The 21,398-nt window shown below is 42.6% G+C and overlaps 1 protein-coding gene across 2 annotated transcripts in view; it reads right to left on the reverse strand.

Moving 5' to 3' along the window:
- The window catches only part of Uggt1 (UDP-glucose glycoprotein glucosyltransferase 1), a 104,293-nt gene that overhangs the window by 49,407 nt on the left and 33,488 nt on the right, over positions 1-21,398 (reverse strand). For both annotated transcript variants that reach the window (XM_006496062.4, NM_198899.2), the window contains exons 8-15: positions 20,552-20,630; positions 18,508-18,608; positions 13,345-13,444; positions 12,271-12,331; positions 8,110-8,201; positions 6,416-6,566; positions 2,952-3,071; positions 2,095-2,180 (exon numbers count right to left, since the gene is read on the reverse strand). In XM_006496062.4, the coding sequence (XP_006496125.1) occupies positions 2,095-2,180; positions 2,952-3,071; positions 6,416-6,566; positions 8,110-8,201; positions 12,271-12,331; positions 13,345-13,444; positions 18,508-18,608; positions 20,552-20,630 (790 nt within the window). The remainder of the gene's footprint in view (positions 1-2,094; positions 2,181-2,951; positions 3,072-6,415; positions 6,567-8,109; positions 8,202-12,270; positions 12,332-13,344; positions 13,445-18,507; positions 18,609-20,551; positions 20,631-21,398) is intronic.

A 21,398-nucleotide genomic window follows, 5' to 3' on the forward strand; every position in this document is an offset into this window, starting at 1 on the left:
TTCTTTGAGACAGAATATGGGTAACCTACACTGACCACATTGTAAAGTCCAGGCTGGTCTCAAACTCAGGATTCTGCTTCCTGTGCCTTCCGAGTGCTGGGAATCTAATCCGGTGTCAGCAGACACAGCTAGTGGGGCTTTGGTTTTCATTGTTGTTGACTTTGAGCCAGTGTCTAACTGAATACCCTGGCTGTCCTGGAACTCACTCTGTAGACCAGCTGGCTTCAAACTCAAGAGTTCCACCTGCTTCTACCTCCCAAATACTGAAAGAAAAAACATGTGTAACCAAACCCAGTCTCCTAATTTCTTTTAATCATTGGGTAATATTTCATTGTGTGATTATATAACACACACACACACACACACACACACACACACAGGGGTAGAGGGGCATAAGAGTATACCTATGTGTAAGACATGGCTAATCTTGGTTGTTGATGTGATACAAGAAAGAGGGAGCCTCAAGTGAGGAACTGCCTGCCAGGCTGGACTGTAGACAGACTTGTATGACTTTTCTTGATTGTTGATTGATTCAGAAAGGCCCATCCCACTGTGGGTGGTTTATCACTAGGCAAATGGGCTAGCTAATATAAAAAAGCAAGCTGAGCAAGCCACAAAAAGCACACGAGTAAGAAGCATTCCTACAGTCTCTGCCTTAGCTTCCTTCCTGCTTTCCACGGGGCAGGGTCAGATCGCCCTCACCAAGAGTGAAATGCCAGCCTATCTTCTAGGCTCCCCTTCAATGCGCAGCTCAGGTGCCTTCTTTCCCTACGTCTGCAATCTTCCTGGCCCTCAGTACAACACAAAAGTTTAGTTAGTGTCCACTGTGTACTGTGAACCAGCTCACATGTTCTCAGATTCCCTTTAAACACAGCAGATGGGGAAAGTTGTGTTAAAAGATGTGTTTAAATACAGATGGCATGCTGTGTTTAAATGAAGATTTCACAGCACTCAATCAGCTCTGCTTTTTCTGATCTTGATAATCCTTTTCTTCAAAGCCCCTGGGAAACCTGGGTCCTCCCCACAGAGCTCCCAGTTTCCTAAAGCACTCGGTCAAACACATTCTTACAGCCATTAAAGTTTTGCAAAAGCTGTTCCAAGAGACAACAAAGAGGACAGAGCGTTCATACAAGCCGAGCACAACTCAGTGAGGGCTGAGCAGTGAACACTGAGCAATGTTTGCTTACTAGGAGCTCTTTTGTCCTTTAGTTTCTTCACTTTTTAAAACAGACCCTTATTTTTTATTTATCCAGTCATATGCATGTGTCTTATGAGCCTATGTCATGTATATGTGGTGGTGGATGCCAGACCAGGGAGTGGGGATTTCTACCCGGCCTCCTGCTGGAGTTCAGGCAGAAGAGAGACACCTGACATGAGTGCTGGGACTTGAACTCAGATCCTCTGGAAGAGTAGCAGGTGCTATTAACCACTGAGCCATCTCTCCAACCCCTTCATTTTTACAAACTCACGTCTTAGCTGGTATAGAGGCACACCCATTTGAGCCCAGCTCTTGGGAGGCAGAGGCAAGTGGATCTCTGAGTTCAAGGCCAGCCTAGTTTGTATAGGCCTTCCAGAGCCCTGTATATGTACTATTGTTTTATATATTATATATATTTATATATATTATCATATATTATTGTCTATGAAATGAACAGGGAAACCTAGCTACCTGGTGCCCAGTGAGTAGACCTGCCAATACAACTAACGTAGATGTATCTGTCTGTATCTACAGAAGGCTACTTAACATTCTAAAGCATTTAGTTCTTGAAAACCTAACAAAAGCCCCTAGCAAAGCACTACCTGCTGAAATTAGAGCTGGCCTGGCTATGTGGGCACGTATCTAGAAATGCCCCCTTCCAATAGGAAGCAAGTGAAGACCATGAACTATTTTCACACAGCCAGCTGTTAATAATTCAATGGCGGTAAGCTTCTATGTGTTTGGAATTAAATTCTCAGTCCCAAAAGGCATAGGCGTCTTACCACGAAGACGATAAAACTGCATTAGTGAGTCTGACTATTAATTATACAATTCAATGGAACCAGACATGTAATCCAAGCAACAAGGCAACGCTTGGCTAATGAGTGCAGTGTTACCTTAGCGGTATGTGATTGCTGAGGAACATCTCGGCGATGCTAATCAACTCGGCTGTGGTCTCGTGTACAGGATCGATAATGAAAACCTGTCAGAGGAAAAGGAAAAAGAACCCATGAAATGACATTCAAGTATTCCTGGGCCAAGAAAAATGACAGGAATCGTCACACATGAAGCTAATCTTTCTCAAAATACCACTGAACCACAAATAAGGGGGTTATAAATAAAAACAGCAGCTGCCACCCACAACATGCAAAGACCGTGGTGGTGGGAAGAGATGTGATGTTTCCTCTCATGGATTTCACTGGTGTTCCCAACTGCTGATGCCTGTTCTACAATAACCAACAAATGTCTGTGTCATCAGGTCTCCCACCGTGGGACACGGAGCCTGCCTTTTAGTTGTGTTTGTTCCTAAGGCTCCCTGAATTAACAGTCAATTTAGAACTCATCTCTTAAGTCGGAGCAATAGTGATCACGTATTAAATCATCACTATATGCTACCCAGCTTGTATACGTTCTCTCACATAATGAAGTCGCTCAGGACTGGGCTGTGACTCATCTGGTGAAATGTTCACCAAGTACACAAGACGCTCTGGATTCAATCTCCAGCACTACATAAACCAGGCTTGGTGCTGCATATCTGTAATCCTCGCCTGGGAGCTTCGCTGTCACGGTGCTGAAACATGAACACATTCCAAAGCCCTTTGTGCTTGAACTCTGTGCACAGATAGGGAGAAATGTCAACATGCTACTTGTGATGGAAGAGAGAGGGCTGTGGGGAGCGACAGTCACAGAATGGCGGCTACTGGAAGCCAACTACCGGTCAGTGCTACAGGACAGCAGCAAGCGCCCTACTTACCATGTTATGCAGGTTCTTTCTGATCTGCCGTATGACACCAGGAAACGTGGGGCGGAGTAACTCCTGTAAGCTTGAAGGCCATGAGTTATATCGGCTATCGACCTCTAGGTTGTTGACCCACTTGAATGATAAAAAACAAAAACAAAACACACAACATAATACATACACATTAGTCACTGATGAAAAACGGTAACTAATGAGACTAAGAATCACACAGTCATGGGCATGGTGGCACAGGCCTTTAATGCCACACTTGGGAGGCAGAGACAGGAGAATCGGGTATCCAACCATCTGTCATGACCACACTGAGACTGATGCCAACACTAGCTATACAAGACCTTGTGTCCAGAAAACACACACGCACACAAGGCGAGACTGTTCTCAAATACACAAAGGTGGAATAGAAAAATGAGTAACTATAGCACGGTCAAGAACTAGGGGAGCTTAGCTGCAATCAACACAAGCAACTAAAGACCATTAGCAACAAATACAACTTAAAAAAATAAGGAAATCCACAGGAAATTAGACAGGAATAAGCATAGTAAGTCTATATAGGAATCATAAGCAGCCAGGAAACACAAGACATACAACTACACATTTCACAACTACATTTGTGAAATGTAAACAGATACACAAGGAAACTACACATTCATTAAATTGGAAATGGAAAAAGTTAACAGTTCGTCAATGCCTAAGACTGGGCAAAAATACAGAGCACACAGGAGCCCTCCAGCCACAGTGGTGTCTGCAATACTCATTAAGCCCTAACTAGAACCACTAAGTACTCCACATCCAGGCATCCATCCCAACCGACCTCTCACATGTGTGCAGGAAGACAGGTCACAGAGACCCAACATGGAAGAATCTCCAACAGCAGGAAGGCAGAAAAGAAGGCACAGAGACAATAAGCACCTGTCGTGTGGATGAGGGAGAGCAGGGAAAATCAAGACATGCTCCTGCTTATGTGAGCAGAGGGCTCTGGAAGGACACACAGGAATCCTGCTCACCACTCTGAGAGGAAAGATGGCTGGTGAGGAGACTATTACCATATGCCTCCTGTGCTGGCTAGTTTTAGGTCAACTTGATACAAGCTAGAGTTATCTGAAAGGAAGGAACCTCAATTGAGAAAATGCCTCCACTAGATCCAGCTGTAGGCATTTTCTTAATTAGTGACCAGTGGGGAAGGGTTCATCCCATTGTAGGTGTGGCCATCCTTGGGCTGGTGGTCCTGGGTTCTATAAGAGAGGCTGAGCAAGCCAGGGAGAGCAAGCCAGTAAGCAGCATGCCTCCATGGCCTCTGCATCAGCTCCTGCCTCCAGGTTCCTGTCCTGTTTGAGTTCCTGTCCTGACTTCCTTCAGTGACAATGTTATGGAAACATAAGCCAAATAAACCCTTTTCTCCCTAGCTTGCTTTTAGTCATGGTGTTTCATCTCAGAATAGAAATCATACCTAAAACACCACTGTATAACTTCAATTTTCATCTGTAAAAGTATGAGTGATGTTTTTTGTTTTTGAAAAAGATTTATTGACTTTATCTATGTGAGTACACTGTAGCTGTCTTCAGACACACCAGAAGAGGGCATCGGATCCCACTACAGATGGTTGTGAGCCACCACGTGGTTGCTGGGAATTGAACTCAAGACCTCTGGAAGAGCAGTCAGTGCTCTTAATCACTAAGCCATCTCTTCAGCCCCCTGAATGATGCTTTTTTTTAAAAAAATAAGTAAAATGTTAAAAACCCAAGGAGCAGGAATGCTCCTACAATGTCAGTGTCTAGTTAACCTAACACAGCTGAAGACCTCGCAGACCACCGAATGCTCCAGCGCTGATGATGCCATCCTCACTCAGTCCTTACAGAGAAGGCTTGTCAAGTAAAAACATTACCTACCCATGCGAATTTGATTGCTTACTTTATTTTTTAAGACAGGGTCTCACTATGTAGCTTTGCCTGGAACTCACTATGCAGGTCAGGATGGCTTCAAACTCACAGAGATCTACTTGCCTCTGCCTCTTGAGTGCTGTGATTAAAGGTGTGGGCTTCCACACCCAGCAATATGAATAATTGAAAACCACCATTAAAATGTTCTTAATTGCCTGATTTAAGAAGACTTTAAGTATTACTTGCTACATGCTGGGCCCTTGGCATCTATAAAGAGAGTGTGGAGAACAGACCCTACGCGTGGTTACAAAAATAAAATTGGGGTTATGGAATGAGACACCCACAGAAGCACCAGACTGTCAAAAATACTTTAAAAACCCTTAAAAAGCAATAAAGATATACAATTAGAGACAGAGGAACACACCCCAGCCTCTGGAGGAGGCTGCCTGAAGGGGAGGAGGTAACTAGGAAGGAGCACAGAGAGAGAGAGCTTCAACAGAAACAGCAATGATTACACAGAGAGTGGTCCATAAGAATGGCGATCAGTCATGTGGTCACTGATCTCCATAGTATGTTATTTTCCTTATCCTTTATAAGCAAAACCTTTTAGTCACAAATCAAACGGTATGTGTGCATCAGACTACGCAATGGTTCTATCACCAAGACAGAATGCAGACAAGGACCTTACCCATATGCAGCCCAAGTGCTAACATCTACGCATACACTGGGCTGCAGCGGTGGCTGTCCTGGGATACATGCGGCTGAAAGGCTGTAGGATGGGCATGTCTGATGCACAGCATAGCACCTTTCTTTTAATAAAATGCCTCCAGAATAAATGCAAACAGAAGCCAAGGAGGGAGACAAGGCACCACTATCCCCACGTTCTTTTTACCGATGACATCGAGATCACACAGCAGATAATAAGGTCCTTTTAAATAAGGCTACTAACTGGAAATATATGCTGTACTAATAGGTTTAAAGTATGCATGTTGTCACAGAGTCACAGAAAACTGAGTCACAATTGGGAAAGTACATACTCTTCCCAAGATATTCATGTAAATCCTATGAATACACAAGACAGAGAATGCTTTTCTTCTTTTTTTTTAAAATTTATTTTCATGGTTTTTTAATTATTTGACTTTTCGTGTGGGTATGTGCACATGAGGGCCAGCCTGGGGTTAGTTATCTGATCATCCCAGACCTGAAGTCACAGGTGACTGTAAAACCCCAGATGCAGATGCTGGGAGCTGAACTCAGGGTCTCTGCTAGAGCAGTGTATGGTTTAACTACTGAGCGTCTCTCCAGCCCTGGAAAGAATGCTTCTTCCTCACAATGGTTGGAAGACAACTTCTGAGGGCATGTGAAAACCTATCTTCTGCCCAGAGTGGTAGTGCATGCCTTTAAACCCAGAGAAAGACAGACAGACAGACATACAGACAGACAGTCAGGAAAGCGCATGCCCATCTTATTGCAGAGATACAGTCTCACATAATAAGCACTTGTAAATCTTTGATAAAACACAAATTAAAAAGCTGTAAAGTGCCTGACCAGAATGCCTCATGACCACTCAGAATGAATACTCACGGAAATAGCAGGACTCCTGATGTCTACTGCGTAGTCAGTCTCAGAGGGCTGGATGTTCAGCTTCAAAATATTATGTAGAGAAAGGCCTTCTATTCCCAGCCTGTGCAGACCCTCCATTACACGGGCTTCATTCCTCAATGTATCAAATAGACTGCAGGAAAAGCAAGGTTTCTTGTCAAGAGTAGAGCATTTGCCTAGCATATGAAGCCATGGATTCAATTCACAACAGTCAACACACACACACACACACACACACACACACACACACACACACGGAGTTCTTCTTCCCTCATTTCATCTGGCCAGAGGCTGCAGGTCAGTGGCTTCATGTGCTTTCCTGGTCCTGCTCATTTAAATCCTCAGTGGACATGCAGAGCATCTCTCAGTATAAACTTAGATTACCTCTGTATGAGTAATGAAATAGCCCTCAGTTTATACTGCATGGTATGTGAGTGGAGGAGTGTGTGCCCATGCACGTGTTCACATGTACCCCTGTGTGTGAGCATGGAGGCCAGCGGTCAGTGACAGGATCTTCATTGCTCTCCACCTTATTTTCTGAGGCAGAGTCTCTCACTGACCCTGGAGTTTACTGATCCATCAATACTAGCTGGTCAGAATGCCCCATGGATCCCTGTCTCACTGCCCCAGCAGCAGAATTACAGATGTATACCACAAAGCCTAGACTTTATTAAGTAGGATCGCAGGCCTAAGCATTTCTCTGACTAAGCCATCTCCTAGCCCTACACCACGTTTTGTGTTTTAGTAAATATACTTATTTACTAAATATTGCATGTACTTTGTGTAGGATGTGTAAGAGTATGTCTGCGGGACTGGTGAGATGGCTCAGTGGGTAAGAGCACTGACTGCTCTTACAAAGGTCCTGAGTTCAAATCCCAGCAATCACATGGTGGCTCACAATCACCCATAATGAGATCTGATGCTCTTCTGGCATGTCTGAAAACAGCTACAGTGTACTTATGTATAATAATAAATAAAATCTTTGGGATGAAATGAGCAGGGACTTAGCAAGCAGGGTTGATCAGAGAGAGCAGAGATCCTGAAATTCAATTCCCAACAACCACATGAAGGCTCACAACGATCTGTTCAGTTACAGTGTACTCATATACATAGAATAAATAAATAAATCTTTAAAAAAAAGAGTGCGTCTGCATGTGCGTGGATGCAGTTCTCCCCTTCCACCTATATGTGGGTTCCAGGAACTGAACTCAGGCTGTCAGGCTTGCATGCCAGATGTCATGTGATGTCAACTGCTGAAATATTTCACAGGCCTTTGTTTATTTATACTTCATATTGTATGCAGTACATGTATGTGTACATATGTAGTTTACATGTTTGCAAATGCATGCATATGTGGGTGAAGAATAGAGGTTCACATCAGATAACTACAACTCCAAAGATATATCCTTAAAAACACTCAAGCCTTGCACATGCCCTGATCCACAAGACAGGAAGATTCATGCTGCACACCCCATCAGAGCATGAGCCCAGCTCCAGCGAGCATCATGAGCTATGAGCCTTCCCTCATGCCACGCTGAGCAGAAACATGAACCTGAGCACGTCAGTTATAAAACCTAAGGAAGGGAGGGGAGAGAAGAGGGAGGGAGGGGGGAGGAGAGAAAAAGGAGGAAGGAGGGAGGGAGGGGGCAGGGAGAGAATAGAAATATTTTCCAAACCTGAATATATCCTGGGTGTCTAAATCGATATGAAGTCCATTGATGAAGAGCGCTGAGTCTCCAGGCTGTAATCCTATAGTTCCCTTGAAATACTGAAAGCACACACAAAGGCAGGGAGAGCACACTTAGCAAAGCTTGCTCTTCCTGGGCTTTACTGCCCACATAAATCTTGACATTCCTAGGCTAGGTTAAGACTGTCTTCTAGCCGGGCATGGTGGTGCACGCCTTTAATCCCAGCACTTGGGAGGCAGAGGCAGGCGGATTTCTGAGTTCCAGGCCAGCCTGGTCTACAAAGTGAGTTCCAGGACAACCAGGGTTATACAGAGAAACCCTGCCTCAAAAAACAAAAACAAAAACAAAACAAAACAAACAAAAGACTGGCTTCTATATTCTCCACACATCCTCCCCTCCTGAGCACCTACTGCAATGAGCAAAGACACTGCCTTACTGGGTCTTCATCTTTCATCCTCCCCTCCTCCCTCCATTCTGATAATGACAAGATGATTTCTATAACATTGGGCACGCGGAGCAGGAACACCAAGGGTCACGTATCAGGAAAGAAACCAGAGGGGCCAGGAAGTGGCTCAGTGGATAAAGAAAGTGCTTCCCATGCAAGAGGGAGGCCTGGGGTTCAAATCCCCAGAGCTACCCACGGGAAGGCCAGGTAGGCAGGCATGGAGATCCATCTGTAACCTCAGCACTGTGGGAGAGATGGGACCCCAAAAACAAGCTGGCTAGCTAGATAAGCTGAATGTGTGAGTCCTAGGTTCAGTCAGAGACCCTGCCTTAGTAAATAAAGTAGGGCACAAATCAGAAAGACACCCAACATCAACCCCCAGGCTCTGTACACATCCACCCAAATACATACGTACCCACAAAAATGTGTTCCACAAACACTCAAACACATACATACATACATGCATCCCTCACACACAACATAATATAAGTAGGACGAACTGAACAAATATTATCTCTATTTAATTTTTAAAATAACATGTTTCTTCTTGGCCCACAATAAGTAAGATATTTATTCTTTTGAGTTCCTTTTCCAATAATTCTCTGGACTACAAAGAACTAAAGCTTACAGTTCTGCCTTATGCGGGACACCAATGGAATGTACATGTTTGTTCACTGCCTTAGAAAGCCCTTTACAATTATCTCCTTAATACTGAAGGCAGACGCTATCTACAGTCAGTGTCTCAGGAAGATTCTCACTTCTATCAAGTCACATGGGCTCTGGAATTCCCCCTACCTCTGTCTGCAAATGCTAGACTACAGTGCATAAGCTTTGCTTTTTTATGTTTCTGTTGCTTTTCCTGATTGTGATGCCAATCAAAGCTGAGCTGGCAAGCAACACAAGGGCCCCTTAATAAAGTCGAGGACTGGAAGAAGTACTCTAGACAGTGGTGCAGTACTTTAGACAGTGCAGTGGTGCAGTACTCTAGACAGTGCAGTGGTGCAGTACTCTAGACAGTGCAGCGGTGCAGTACTCTAGACAGTGGTGCAGTACTTTAGACAGTGCAGTGGTGCAGTACTCTAGACAGTGCAGTGGTGCAGTACTCTAGACAGTGCAGCGGTGCAGTACTCTAGACAGTGCAGTGGTGCAGTACTCTAGACAGTGCAGTGATTCAGTTCTCTAGACAGTTCAGTGATACAGTTCTCTAGACAGGACAGAGGTACAGTACACGAGACAGTACAGTGATACAATATTGCTAGACAGTAGAGTGCCGTGCAAAAGGAGTTACCAGATACCAACAACAGAATTTTGGATGAACTCTGAGAACACCTTCACTTTCCAGTACTCAGAGGACTAGGAAAAGGTATACTTCTGAATTCTAGCACTGCATGGGAAAACCAAACAGTGAGAAGCTGTTGTGTCTCATGCTTCACAGACACGGCAGCATCAATCAGAAAACAATATGAGAACACAAAAATATAGAAAACACACATCTACATATACAGCAATGACAAAAGAGGCTATATATCTGAAAGAATAAAGAGGGGGAGGGGGAAGGAAGAGAAAGAAAGATGTAATTATATTATAACCTCAAAAAAAAACATAAAAGGTTTTAAATATGAACTACAACAAAATTTGCTTAAAAACAAAAACAACAAAACCACAGAAATGATGGAAAGCTGAAGCAGCTAAGGACTGGAATTCCAAACCAGGGAAGGGCAGGCAGGCAGAAGCACTAGCCTTCAAGCCAGCTCAAGTCATTTCCCAGAGTGCATGTGAGACACCAGACGTGGCAGTGTACATACATCTGTTAACCCAGCCTACAGCACAACCAGCCTGGAGCATACAGTACAGCGTCAGAAACAAGTAGAGCCTGCCTCAGCAAGGGAAAAGACAAGAATGTCTCCTCAAAGTGTCCTCTGACCTCAATAGTGAGCCATGATATACTTATATGTGCACGCACACACGCACGCACACAGACACACTTAAAATAAAATAGAAAAGAATTGGAATTTTCTCCACAGGACAGTTTCAAATCTGCTCGCTTGGGCCTCTGAGATGGTAAGAAAGACTAATTCTGAGCTTGTACATACAACCCAATGTAGATCAAGATCTGAAACACAGAGGAGATTTCACAGTGAGAAAACTCATCACACTGGATTTAAGATTTCATGCACACTTGTGTTTCATCTTTAAGAATTTTGTGTGCATGTATTTAAGCATTTTTAAATAACATGCTTTACTCAAAAACATTAAAAATCCAAGAAATACCAATATAGCTCACATAAGTTAATATTCTGCCTCCCTGGCATGTGGAACTGTCAGAACATGGACCAAGAATGAATGGAGTCATGTGAGGGAAATTCCAAGTGCTTGTGAGAAAACTCTAAGAAAACAAAACAAGAGTCTTGTGACCTCCGTTCCTTCGAAAATACAGAATTGTCCTTGTTTCTGTGCTCCTCTGAGGTGTGGTGGATAGGGGTGAGTCACGTCAGGCTGCTCAATACAGCTGGCTATTGTTATTTGTTTACTCACCTCTCTAGAAAAACATGGCTTTGCCGCATGTGGTTTGCCCTTAGGACTGGATACTTTACTCTGTGACTCTTCTTAACCCTGAGAGTACAAACTGTCTGACACTCTGAGTAAGGCTGGCTTAGCATGAGACTTTAGTCCACTTCATTTTCAGGCTTTATTCTCCCAGACCCCACCACCCTTAGTGCAGTAAACAGGGGATCGTAAATTCAAAGGTATAGTTAACACTGCTATTCTGGAAAATAAATGTACATGCAATTACTAAATTGAGTGTTTTTATTTGTTTTTTGTTTTTTTGAAACAGAGACTGATGTGCCCCAAGCTGGCTTCAAACTCACTACATAGCCACGAATGGATGGACCAAGAAGTTCCAGTTCTCCTACCTCTACTCTCACACTTGGAGGTTGCAGGTGTAGTTACCACCACCCATGGTGATGTTTTTAATTTAGTAAATATGTGTGAAGTATTTGGTTTCTTTCTTTCTCAAATCTACTTAATTAACTAACGTCCTACCCATAATGAAATCTAGGGGTAAAAGCGGCTAATTGAGGCCAGGTGTGGTGGCGCACGCCTTTAATCTCAGCACTTGGGAGGCAGAGGGAGGTCAATCTCAGGGCCAACCTGATCTACAGAGTTCTAAGACCATCAGGAACACAGAAGCCCTGTCTTGAAAAACCGTAAGTGAATGGATGGATGGATGGATGGATGGATGGATGGATGGATGGATGGATGACGGATGGATGGACAGACAGACAGGTAGATAGATGGATAAGCTGAACACACCCACAGCTCTAGGCCAATGGATGGATTCTGGAACAAAGGGATAGGAGGGAGCAGTGAGCATCCTGGCAGCCTCCAGGAACTACATGTGGGGCTGACAGGAAAGGAGGACAAGAGCCCAGCTTCCACGTGGAATGCACCAAAGGCAGGAACGAAAGGCTTAAAGACTTAGGAGGCCCACACTCCCTGTTGACCGCACCCCCAACCTCCAGTCAGGAGCCTCTCCTAAACAAAATGCTACAAATCTGATAAAAAGTACTGTATGATAATAGTATTACTAAGAGGAATACTACTAAATGCTACGAACTTAATTCAAGTCTCTCCATTTTTTAAAGCTACAGCCCAGGAGTGTCTTCTACAACAGTGGAGTACTTTCTAACAGTCAGCAATACCTTCTGGTTCTCTTCCACTTCCGCTCTAAGCTGCGCGCTCACAGCCGTTTTCGTTATTGCTCTAAAAAAGGATAAAAGTGTGATCAGTGTTTAGCTTAGCATTCCATATAAAGGTCTTCAGTTTTCCTGTTTTTAGACATGAACCATATGACTCAATAAATTATAAAAATAAGAACTAAGTAAACCTCACAGCTGCAGAACTGGCAAACGTGTTCACCCTGCAGATGCCGCATGGTGGCAGGACGTGACAAGTCTGGTGGCTTCCGATTTCTTGACTGTGTGGCCCTACTCCTGATGTGACATTTGCTGCTCAGATAACTAGCCAGCAGAAACGTACTCCGGCTGACTGCTAGTCCTATTAAATCCTCTCGTGGAGGCTGAACCCTGTGTGTCTTCCAGAAGCGTAATGGCTTTAAGCATAATGGCTTTAAGCGTAATGGCTTAAGAAATCTTCCATAGGCACTCCACGGTGAAAAAGGGGCTTACTTAGGAAACTCTTAGCCAAGAATTTAACCTTAGTTATTTAAGACAACATCTGGAAAAGTTTCTAAGAATTTGGCTTTTAGACAATTTTGCCTCACATTCATAGTCAGAGATTAACACTACAGAATAGACAGCAATGTCAGGAAATTCATTCTGTTACTATGAACAAGTCAGTCTCCCTGAGTCTGTTTCTAAGTCAGGACCCTGAATCCCTCTTCTCTCTTCCTCCTCCTTTCAGAAGAACTGAGGATTAAGCCCGGAGCCCCGTGCACATGAGGCAAGTGTTCTGTCACTGAGCCCTAGGCAAAGCCCCTCTTCATAAGGATTCAAAAATGGCAGTATGGACCAGACTGTGGATTAGCTGATGTGGCCTAAGTGGGGCAGTGCCAAGAGCATCTAAATCCCTCTCTCTTCAACCACACAGCCAACAGCTGTCACGTGTTAGAAAGAAGACACTGATCGCAACAGTACTTACAAATAGGTTTCACATCCAAGCATTTTTACATTTTAGTCACATCATGTTCTGTGCAAACATGAAAACAACAGGGAACAATGTGAAGGAGAGGGATGTACCAAAACCTTAGCACATACCTGGCCTTGGTAGGAAAGTTCTGACTAATGTCCTTCATCACCACCAGAGATAATGCCCCAGAAGCAGCCAAGATTCGGGCAGCAGTCTGGAAGCTGAGATCTGCACAACGGCACATGTGACATTAGAGCACAGGAATCCATGGTAATGATGGTAGACAATGTCCCCAACACTACCCACAATCCATTGAGGGTGAAGACGCCATAGAATGGAACTATTCCCGACGGTGTCCCAGGCTTAGCTCAGACCTCGTTCAGGTGGACCCTGGAGCTTTTACTACGTTGTCCATGACTCCATCCATAAAGTCCTAGGCTGTGTGGTAACTAACACCTAGCAGATGAACTTGAGCCCAAATCCTGTTGTTGTCTAGATTTACAATGTATTATAAAATAGAGCATTAAGATTATTTACCCAATGACCTCAGGGGAAATAGCTTGAGAAAATTTTGGAATATCCTTTAGAAAAGAAAAGTGCACATATATTCTGCCCTTCCGTGCCTTTAACATTCTATAGATGCACAATGAAGACGTGTGCAAATGCGTACAGGAGACCAGCTAGAAGGCTCAGTGAGTACAGGTGCTTGCTACATATAATGCAAGCCTCATTGACTGAGTTCAATTTCTTGGAACCAAAACAAAGATGGACAAACCAAACTCTACAAAGCTGTCCTCTAACCACTACATGGGCATTATAGCACACCAGCCTACATAAACACAATGATAATAAATTGTAAAATGCATGCAAGACCATGGTTATAGATCAGTGGTAGTGTGTATGCCCAATGTGAGAGCCTAGATCTAACCCTCAGCACTATTTTTAAAAAATATATAAACCTAAAATTAAAAACTGTCACTTGGGTTTTTAAAACGTATGCAAAGAGGAACATAAAAACAGCTACATATTTCTTGTATTGTAAAGTTATGTATCTGATCCCAAAAAGGGGTGTGTGTATCACTGCAGCCTACCTAGTACTATGTTTACAGAGGATTTCATTTCTTCCCTTAGCCATTCTGTCTTTAAAATCTGAGGTACTAGAATCTTCAAATCATAGGCATAGATGACAGAGAAGAATCCCAGATCAATGGCATAGACCAGATGATCTTCAATAAGATCATAGAAGAAAACTTCCCTAAACTAAGGAGAGAAATAGACACGGATATAAGAAGTACATAGAACACCAAAGACAAGACCAGAAAACACTCCCATAGTATGAAAGCTACAAGAGAAAAAAATGCAAGACAAATAAAGGGAAACCCACAGAAAGAGTAACAGCTGTCTTCTCAGTAGAAGCTTTGAAAGCCAGAAGACCCTGGAATGACGCCCACTAAGTTCTAAGAGGCCCTGGATGCCAAGCTAGACGACTGTGTCCAGCAAAAGTATCTGCCATGGTTGAAGGAGAGAGCAAAACTGTCTGTGACATAAAAGGATTAAAAGAATTCCTATTTACAAAATCAACCCTCAAGATAATATCTACTACAAGCAGTAATGTCAGACTGAAAGGATGAATAATGATATATCTGCAAGTCTGTAGAAAGAACAAATGATGCTATAATCAATGAAACAAAAAGCACAACTGAGAACAAAACTTTCAGAGGAAAAAAAGATTGCAATCAACACACACCTTTCAATAGTAACCTTAAATATTAATGGCCTCAATTGCCCAATCAAAAGACGCAGACGGGCTGAATGGATGAAATCAAAAGACGCAGACCGGCTGACTGGATGAAAAAGCAAAATCCATGTCTGTGCTGTGTCTAAGGTCACCTCAGCTTTATCAGCTTTGAACACAGGCACCATCTCAGCAAGAGAGGATGAGGAGAGGCACTGCAGACAGAAGGGCCGAGAAGCAAGCAGCCACGGCTCTCCGAGACTCCAGACTACACTAACCCAAAGCAGGAGGGGATTCCCCTACTCGAGGGACACTGAGCCGAGAGGACATTGTAACTAAGCATACACACACGACATTCTGGCACCCCCAATTTCATAAACAAATCTTAGACAAAGAGTAGCACCAACCTAATGATAGTAATAATAGTCTCTCAAAATGACAAGACTTAGCAGAGGAGCAAGAGAATTACACAGTGTCATGCATCAAGTGATCTTAACAGATTATAAACTATTCCATAAACACCAGAGAATATAATACACGTTCTATTATGAGCCCATGGGAGCTTTGCAAAAACAGACCACATCCTAGGACACAAAGCAAATCTTAACAAACTCAGAAAAACAGAAACACCACCACGTATCCTATCTGACCACAACGCAATGAAAGTTAAAATGAACAGCCGACAAATCTCTAGTGAGTACACAAACTCATGGAGATTCAAAGACACATTACCGAAAGATGAATGAATCGAAGAAGAACTCAAGAAGTTCCTGGAACTAAATAAAAATGAAAATACAGTACAACAAACCCCTGCGGCACACTAACATCAATCAGACTTAGAGTTCTAGGTGCTTACATCAAAAAATTAGAAAGACGAGCTGGCGAGATGGCTCAGCGGGTAAGAGCACTGACTGCTCCTCTGAAGGTCCTGAGTTCAAATCCCAACCACCCGTAATGAGATCTGACACCCTCTTCTGGTGTGTCTGAAGATGGCAATAGTGTACTTATTTATAATAATAAATAAATCTTTGGGCTGGAGCAAGCAGGAACCGAGCAAGCAGGATTGACCGGAGTGAGCAGAGGTCCTAAATTCAATTCCCAGCAACCACACACATGAAGGCTCACAACCATCTGTACAGCTACAGTGTACTCAATACATAAAATAAACAAATAAATCTTTAAAAAACATTAGAAAGGGTATGGATAAATGGCTTAATGGTATAACTCAAGAAAAACAAGAACAAAGCAAAACCCATGTCCAGAAGATGGCAAAAAAATGTTAAAATTCAGAGCAGAATGTAATAAAATAGAAATGAAGAAAACAATACAAAGAACCAGCGAATCTTAAGAGCTGGTTCTTTGAGAAACTAAACAAGGCTGACAAACCCTTGGCCCACCTAACCAAAAGAAAGAATGAGATAGCCAAAATGAACAGAATCAGAAATGAACAGTGAAACATTACAACAAGAAATTCAGAGCCACATAAGGAAATTCTTTAAAAACCTGAATTCCTCTAAGCTGAAAAATATAAAAGAAATGGACAAATTTCTAGATCCATGCAAAACACCAAAGTTAAACCAAAAAAAAAAAAAAAAAATCATCAACACCTGTAACAAGTGAGAAGATTTCAAACAGCAATTAAAGCCTTCCAATGGAAGAGTTCTGACCCAGATGGAATCACACAGAATTCTATCAGACTTTCAAAGAAGATCTAGAGCCAATATTTCTTAAATTTATTTTAAAATAATAGAAACAGAAGGAGTATGTCCAAACTTCTACTAAGCCAGTACTTCAATATCAAAATGAAAACACAACAAGAAAAGAACACTCCAGGGCAATATCCATGATGGAAATAGATTCATAAGTCCTTACTAAAATACTTGAATCCCATGAAGGCAGATAGCAAAAAATACCCACCATGACAAAGTTAACTTTATCCCCATGTTACAGGGATAGTTCAACATAAATAAGTAGGTAATGTAATAAATCATAAATAGACAAATAATCATATAACCATTGCTAGCCAGGCACGCATGGTGGCACACGCCTTTAATCCCAGCACTCAGAAAGAGAGGCAGGCAGATTTCTGAGTTCGAGGTCAGCCTGGTCTGTATAGTGAGTTCCAAGCTAGCCAGGACATGATAAGACCTTGTCTCAAAACAAATAAAAAAAATCATATGATCATCTCAATATATTTAGGAAAAAACTCCAACATGGCTTCATGATAAAAGTCTAGAGGCAGTAACCCTAGAGGGACCATGCCTCACCACAATGAAGACTATATATGACAAACCCACATTATCCTAAATGAAGAAAAACTTAAATCACATTAAAATTAGGAAAGGAGCATGGCTGTCCTTTATCCCCACACCTTTTCAATAAAGGACTCACAACACTAGCTGGAGCAATAAGGTAAGGGTAAGAAATTAAGGGGACAAGATAAGAAAAGAGGCCAAACTATTTGCAGATGACATGATACGATATGATGCATAAGAAATCCCAGGCTGGTGAGATGGCTCAGTGGGTTAGAGCACCCGACTGCTCTTCTGAAGGTCCAGAGTTCAAATCCCAGCAACCACATGGTGGCTCACAACCATCCGTAACAAGATCTGATGCCCTCTTCTGGAGTGTCTGAAGACAGCTACAATGTACTTACATATAATTAATAAATAAATAAATAAATAAATAAATCTTTAAAAAAAAAACATTTAAAATCTATAAAAAAAAAAAAAAAAGAAATCCCAAAGTCAACCAGAAAACTTCAAAAGTTGGTCAACAATTTCAGCAAAATGGCAGGATACGAAATCAATTTAGAAAAATCAATAGATTTTATACACCAACAACAAGCATGTTAAAAAGTAAAGATTTGGGCTTACCAGGGGGTGAGCCCCTAGTTGGTTATCCAATACTAGGTAGTCAGCCCTGAAGGTATACATACACAAGCAACGCTACACAATTCAGCACATTATCTATTCATGCACACACACACACACACACACACACACACACACATATACACACATACATATATATACGTACATATATATATATACACATATATATGTGTGTATGAATGTATGTATTATATATATTATATATATGAATAATAATTAAAAAGAAAAGAGACCATGAATTTGAGAAGGTATAAGGGGAGAGGATAAATATATTTCAATTTTAAAAGTGTGTGTGTGTGTGTGTGTGTGTGTGTGTGTGTGTAGGGGTGTGCATGTCATGATCTATGGTACTTTTAGAATCTAGTAGATTTTATTCAAGCTCTGCACTCCCCAATCCCCCTGCCCCTGCCCCAAGACAAGGTTTCATTCTATAGCACAAGTTGGTCTGGAACGCATGACACTCATCCTGTCTTAGCCACAGTGCTGGGATTACAGGCATCCAGTACAAATCCCGGTTAGTGTGGTGCTGAGAGGCAAATCTAGGGCTCTGTGCAGCTTGGCAAGCACTCTAACAACTGAGCTACATCCCCAGCCCGAGGTCTGCAGTCTTTTAACACCACAGAACGCAGCACCACAACTCAGGTGAGCTGAGTGCCCATTACCTTGCAGCTGCCAGACTTTCAGGGGGGCCATCTCGTTGGTGCTCTCCACAAGGTGCTTCCGGAACTCTTTCAGCTGTCCTTCCAAGGCGGGGTACAGTTCTCTACAGAAACAGAACCGACTCTTCTCACTGTGTTCTCATAGTGCACTTAGCCAAGGACTCCAATTTAATCTTCATAATTTTCCTCTCCCAAACCTAAGAAACTTTCCTCAATACGGGCAAAAGATTTTAAAGCACAACAGCTGTCCTCTAAAAGTACATTAGTGTTGTATATTCTACATGAAGCTTTTGTGCTATGAACGCATAAAACCACAGCATCACCCAGAGAACAACAAAAGGGCTCAGCAGTGAAGGCTTGCCACCAAACCTGACAACCTGACTCAGATCCCAGGGCTGGGGTGCGGGAATCAGAGAACTAGGTCCGTGTGCATATCTTGGACTCAGGCACTGTTCCCATGGCACACACGAAATAAATAAATATAATTAAAAAGCATAGAAAGAGTACTAAAAGAGACTCTGGAAATCTTGATCAAATAAAAGTGGCACCTGACTATAGCCAGAGCTGAAAGAGATGACAGGCAAGTGTCCACGGCAGGGAGTCAACCAACAGTAATCCACCCAAAGGGAAGAAGACACCGCAGCTGGAACTGGAAACCATTTTATTTTATTTTTTAAAAGGGCAACACACTGCAAAATTTCTAACTGAAATTCCCACACAGCAGAATTTGAGACTCTTAAAAAATTTATCAAGTCACCACAGTCAAGAATAATGTTCAGCTATAAATTATGATGTTGTCACAAAATGATCTGTGTAATTATGAAACAAATTCCATCATTAAAATAATCTTCTGTAGGATTGCAGGCCCCAGGGGGATAGGAAATTCACAAGAAGACCAACAAAATCAACTAACCTGGACCCTTGGGAGTCTCAGAGTCTGAATTACCAACCAAAGAACACACACGGGTTGGACCTAGGCCTCTCTGCACATATGCAGCCGATGTGCAGCTTGGTCTTCATGAGTCCCAAGCAACTGGAACCAGGGCTATCCCAAAAGCTGTTTCCTATCTGTGGGATATGCTCTTCTAGCTGGGCTGCCTTTTCCGGCCTCAGTGGGAGAGGAGGCGCCTAGCCTCGCAGAGACCTGAAGTGCCAGGGTCAGGGATACAGGGGAGCCCCACCCACTCAGAGGAGAGGGGAGCAGGCATGGGAAAGGGTTGTGGGAGAAGATTATCAGGAGGGGGACAGTGAGTGGGATGTAAAGTGAATAAGTAAAAAGTAAATAAGTTAATTAAAAAAATCATTTTCTGCCAGGTATGATCACCCATGTCTTTGATCTGCGTCTAGGAAGCAGCAGCAGGCAGATCTCTGCATGACTGAGGGTAGCCTGGTCTACATAGAGAATTCCAGAACAACCAGGACTACAAAGGAAGACCTCACTCAAACAATACCAATAACATAGGCCAGGCATGGTGTTGCATGCCTTTAATCCCAGAACTCAAGAGACAGGTGGATCTCTGTGAGTTCGAGGCCAACCTGGTCTACAATCAAGTTCCAGGACAACTGGGGCTACACAGAGAAACCCTGTCTCAAAAAAAACTAAACAAACAAACAAATATATATTAAAGAAAAAACTTCCCATTGGCTGATGGAACACTATCTCTATTGCATGTTTTTAAGTCTACTTACTATACACTTTGGCTTCTTTTTTCAGATTCTGCTCAGCATAAGAAAATAACCCCATTCACTACTTCCAACCATGTGAAGAAGAGAATAGAATGTGATCTTTTCCGCTACTCAAAACAAGGATCTGTAACTGTATGCTATCAACTGAGAGGAAAAGAAACCCGCTTCAGCATGGGCAGGTAACTCCAGTGCCATCCAAGAGCAGTGCGTTTCACTAGAACAAAACGGCCACGCTGACTGCAAGTGAGAAGGTTTCTCCGCGGTGGACTCTGTATAGAACGTCCTGTAGAGCTGCAACTCAGACAGCAACGGGAAAGACACAGGAACAAAGGGCGGTGCACAGCAACATGAATCAACATACCTTAATTTTCCAAAGAGGAATCCCTGCACTTCATCAATAGGGTCGCTCTCCCCGATGACCGTGGCATTTACCTCAGTTCCTATAAAGACATAGTAGAGGCATGTCTAGTAGCTCAGAATAGAAGTAAGGGTTCCACCACAGACTGGAGATTAAAAGAAATATCGAAGGCTTCAAGTAACACTTCAGTGTGGGCCTGTAAACCGATGGTGGTTTTATATTTCTTGTGTTTCTGAACAAGAATAAATTTTCTTTCAAGCCTTAGAAAATTTTACATTAAAAAATTTGAAATTAATAGATTGAAATATTATGAAATATTTTTTCACAGTTAAATTCTAAAGAATTTACAGTTTAAAAAATCCTAACCATCACTGAGAGAGCAGCACACCATTTTCCATTTGCTTCACTATTCAAATCCATCATTTCATGTTTAAAAGCAGTGCAGAGAATGTAATGGCATGCACCATAATTCCCGCTGAGACAGGAGGCTCACGTTCAAGACTGGCCTAGATAGTTTAGTGTGCCTGGATAACTTAATGAAAAGCAAACAAACAAACGAAAACATTAAAAAGAATGCAGATGCAGCTCAATGGTGAGATAACGGAGGACGAGCATCATCACACACAAGGCTCTGAACTCAGTACCACACAGTACAAAAAGATATAATAAAGTGATTTTTAAAGAAAAAAAAAGACAGCAAGTAAAACTTGTGGTTAAAAAAAATTACTTCAGGGCTGGGTATGGCAGCTCATCCCTTTAGTCTCAGTACTTGGGAAGCAGAGGCAGGAGGATCTCAGTGAGTTAAGGCCAGCCTGGTCTACAGAGTGAGCTCCAGGACAGCCAGGGCTAC

This window comes from Mus musculus, chromosome 1 (assembly GCF_000001635.26).
Source record: "Mus musculus strain C57BL/6J chromosome 1, GRCm38.p6 C57BL/6J".
NCBI lineage: Eukaryota > Metazoa > Chordata > Mammalia > Rodentia > Muridae > Mus > Mus musculus.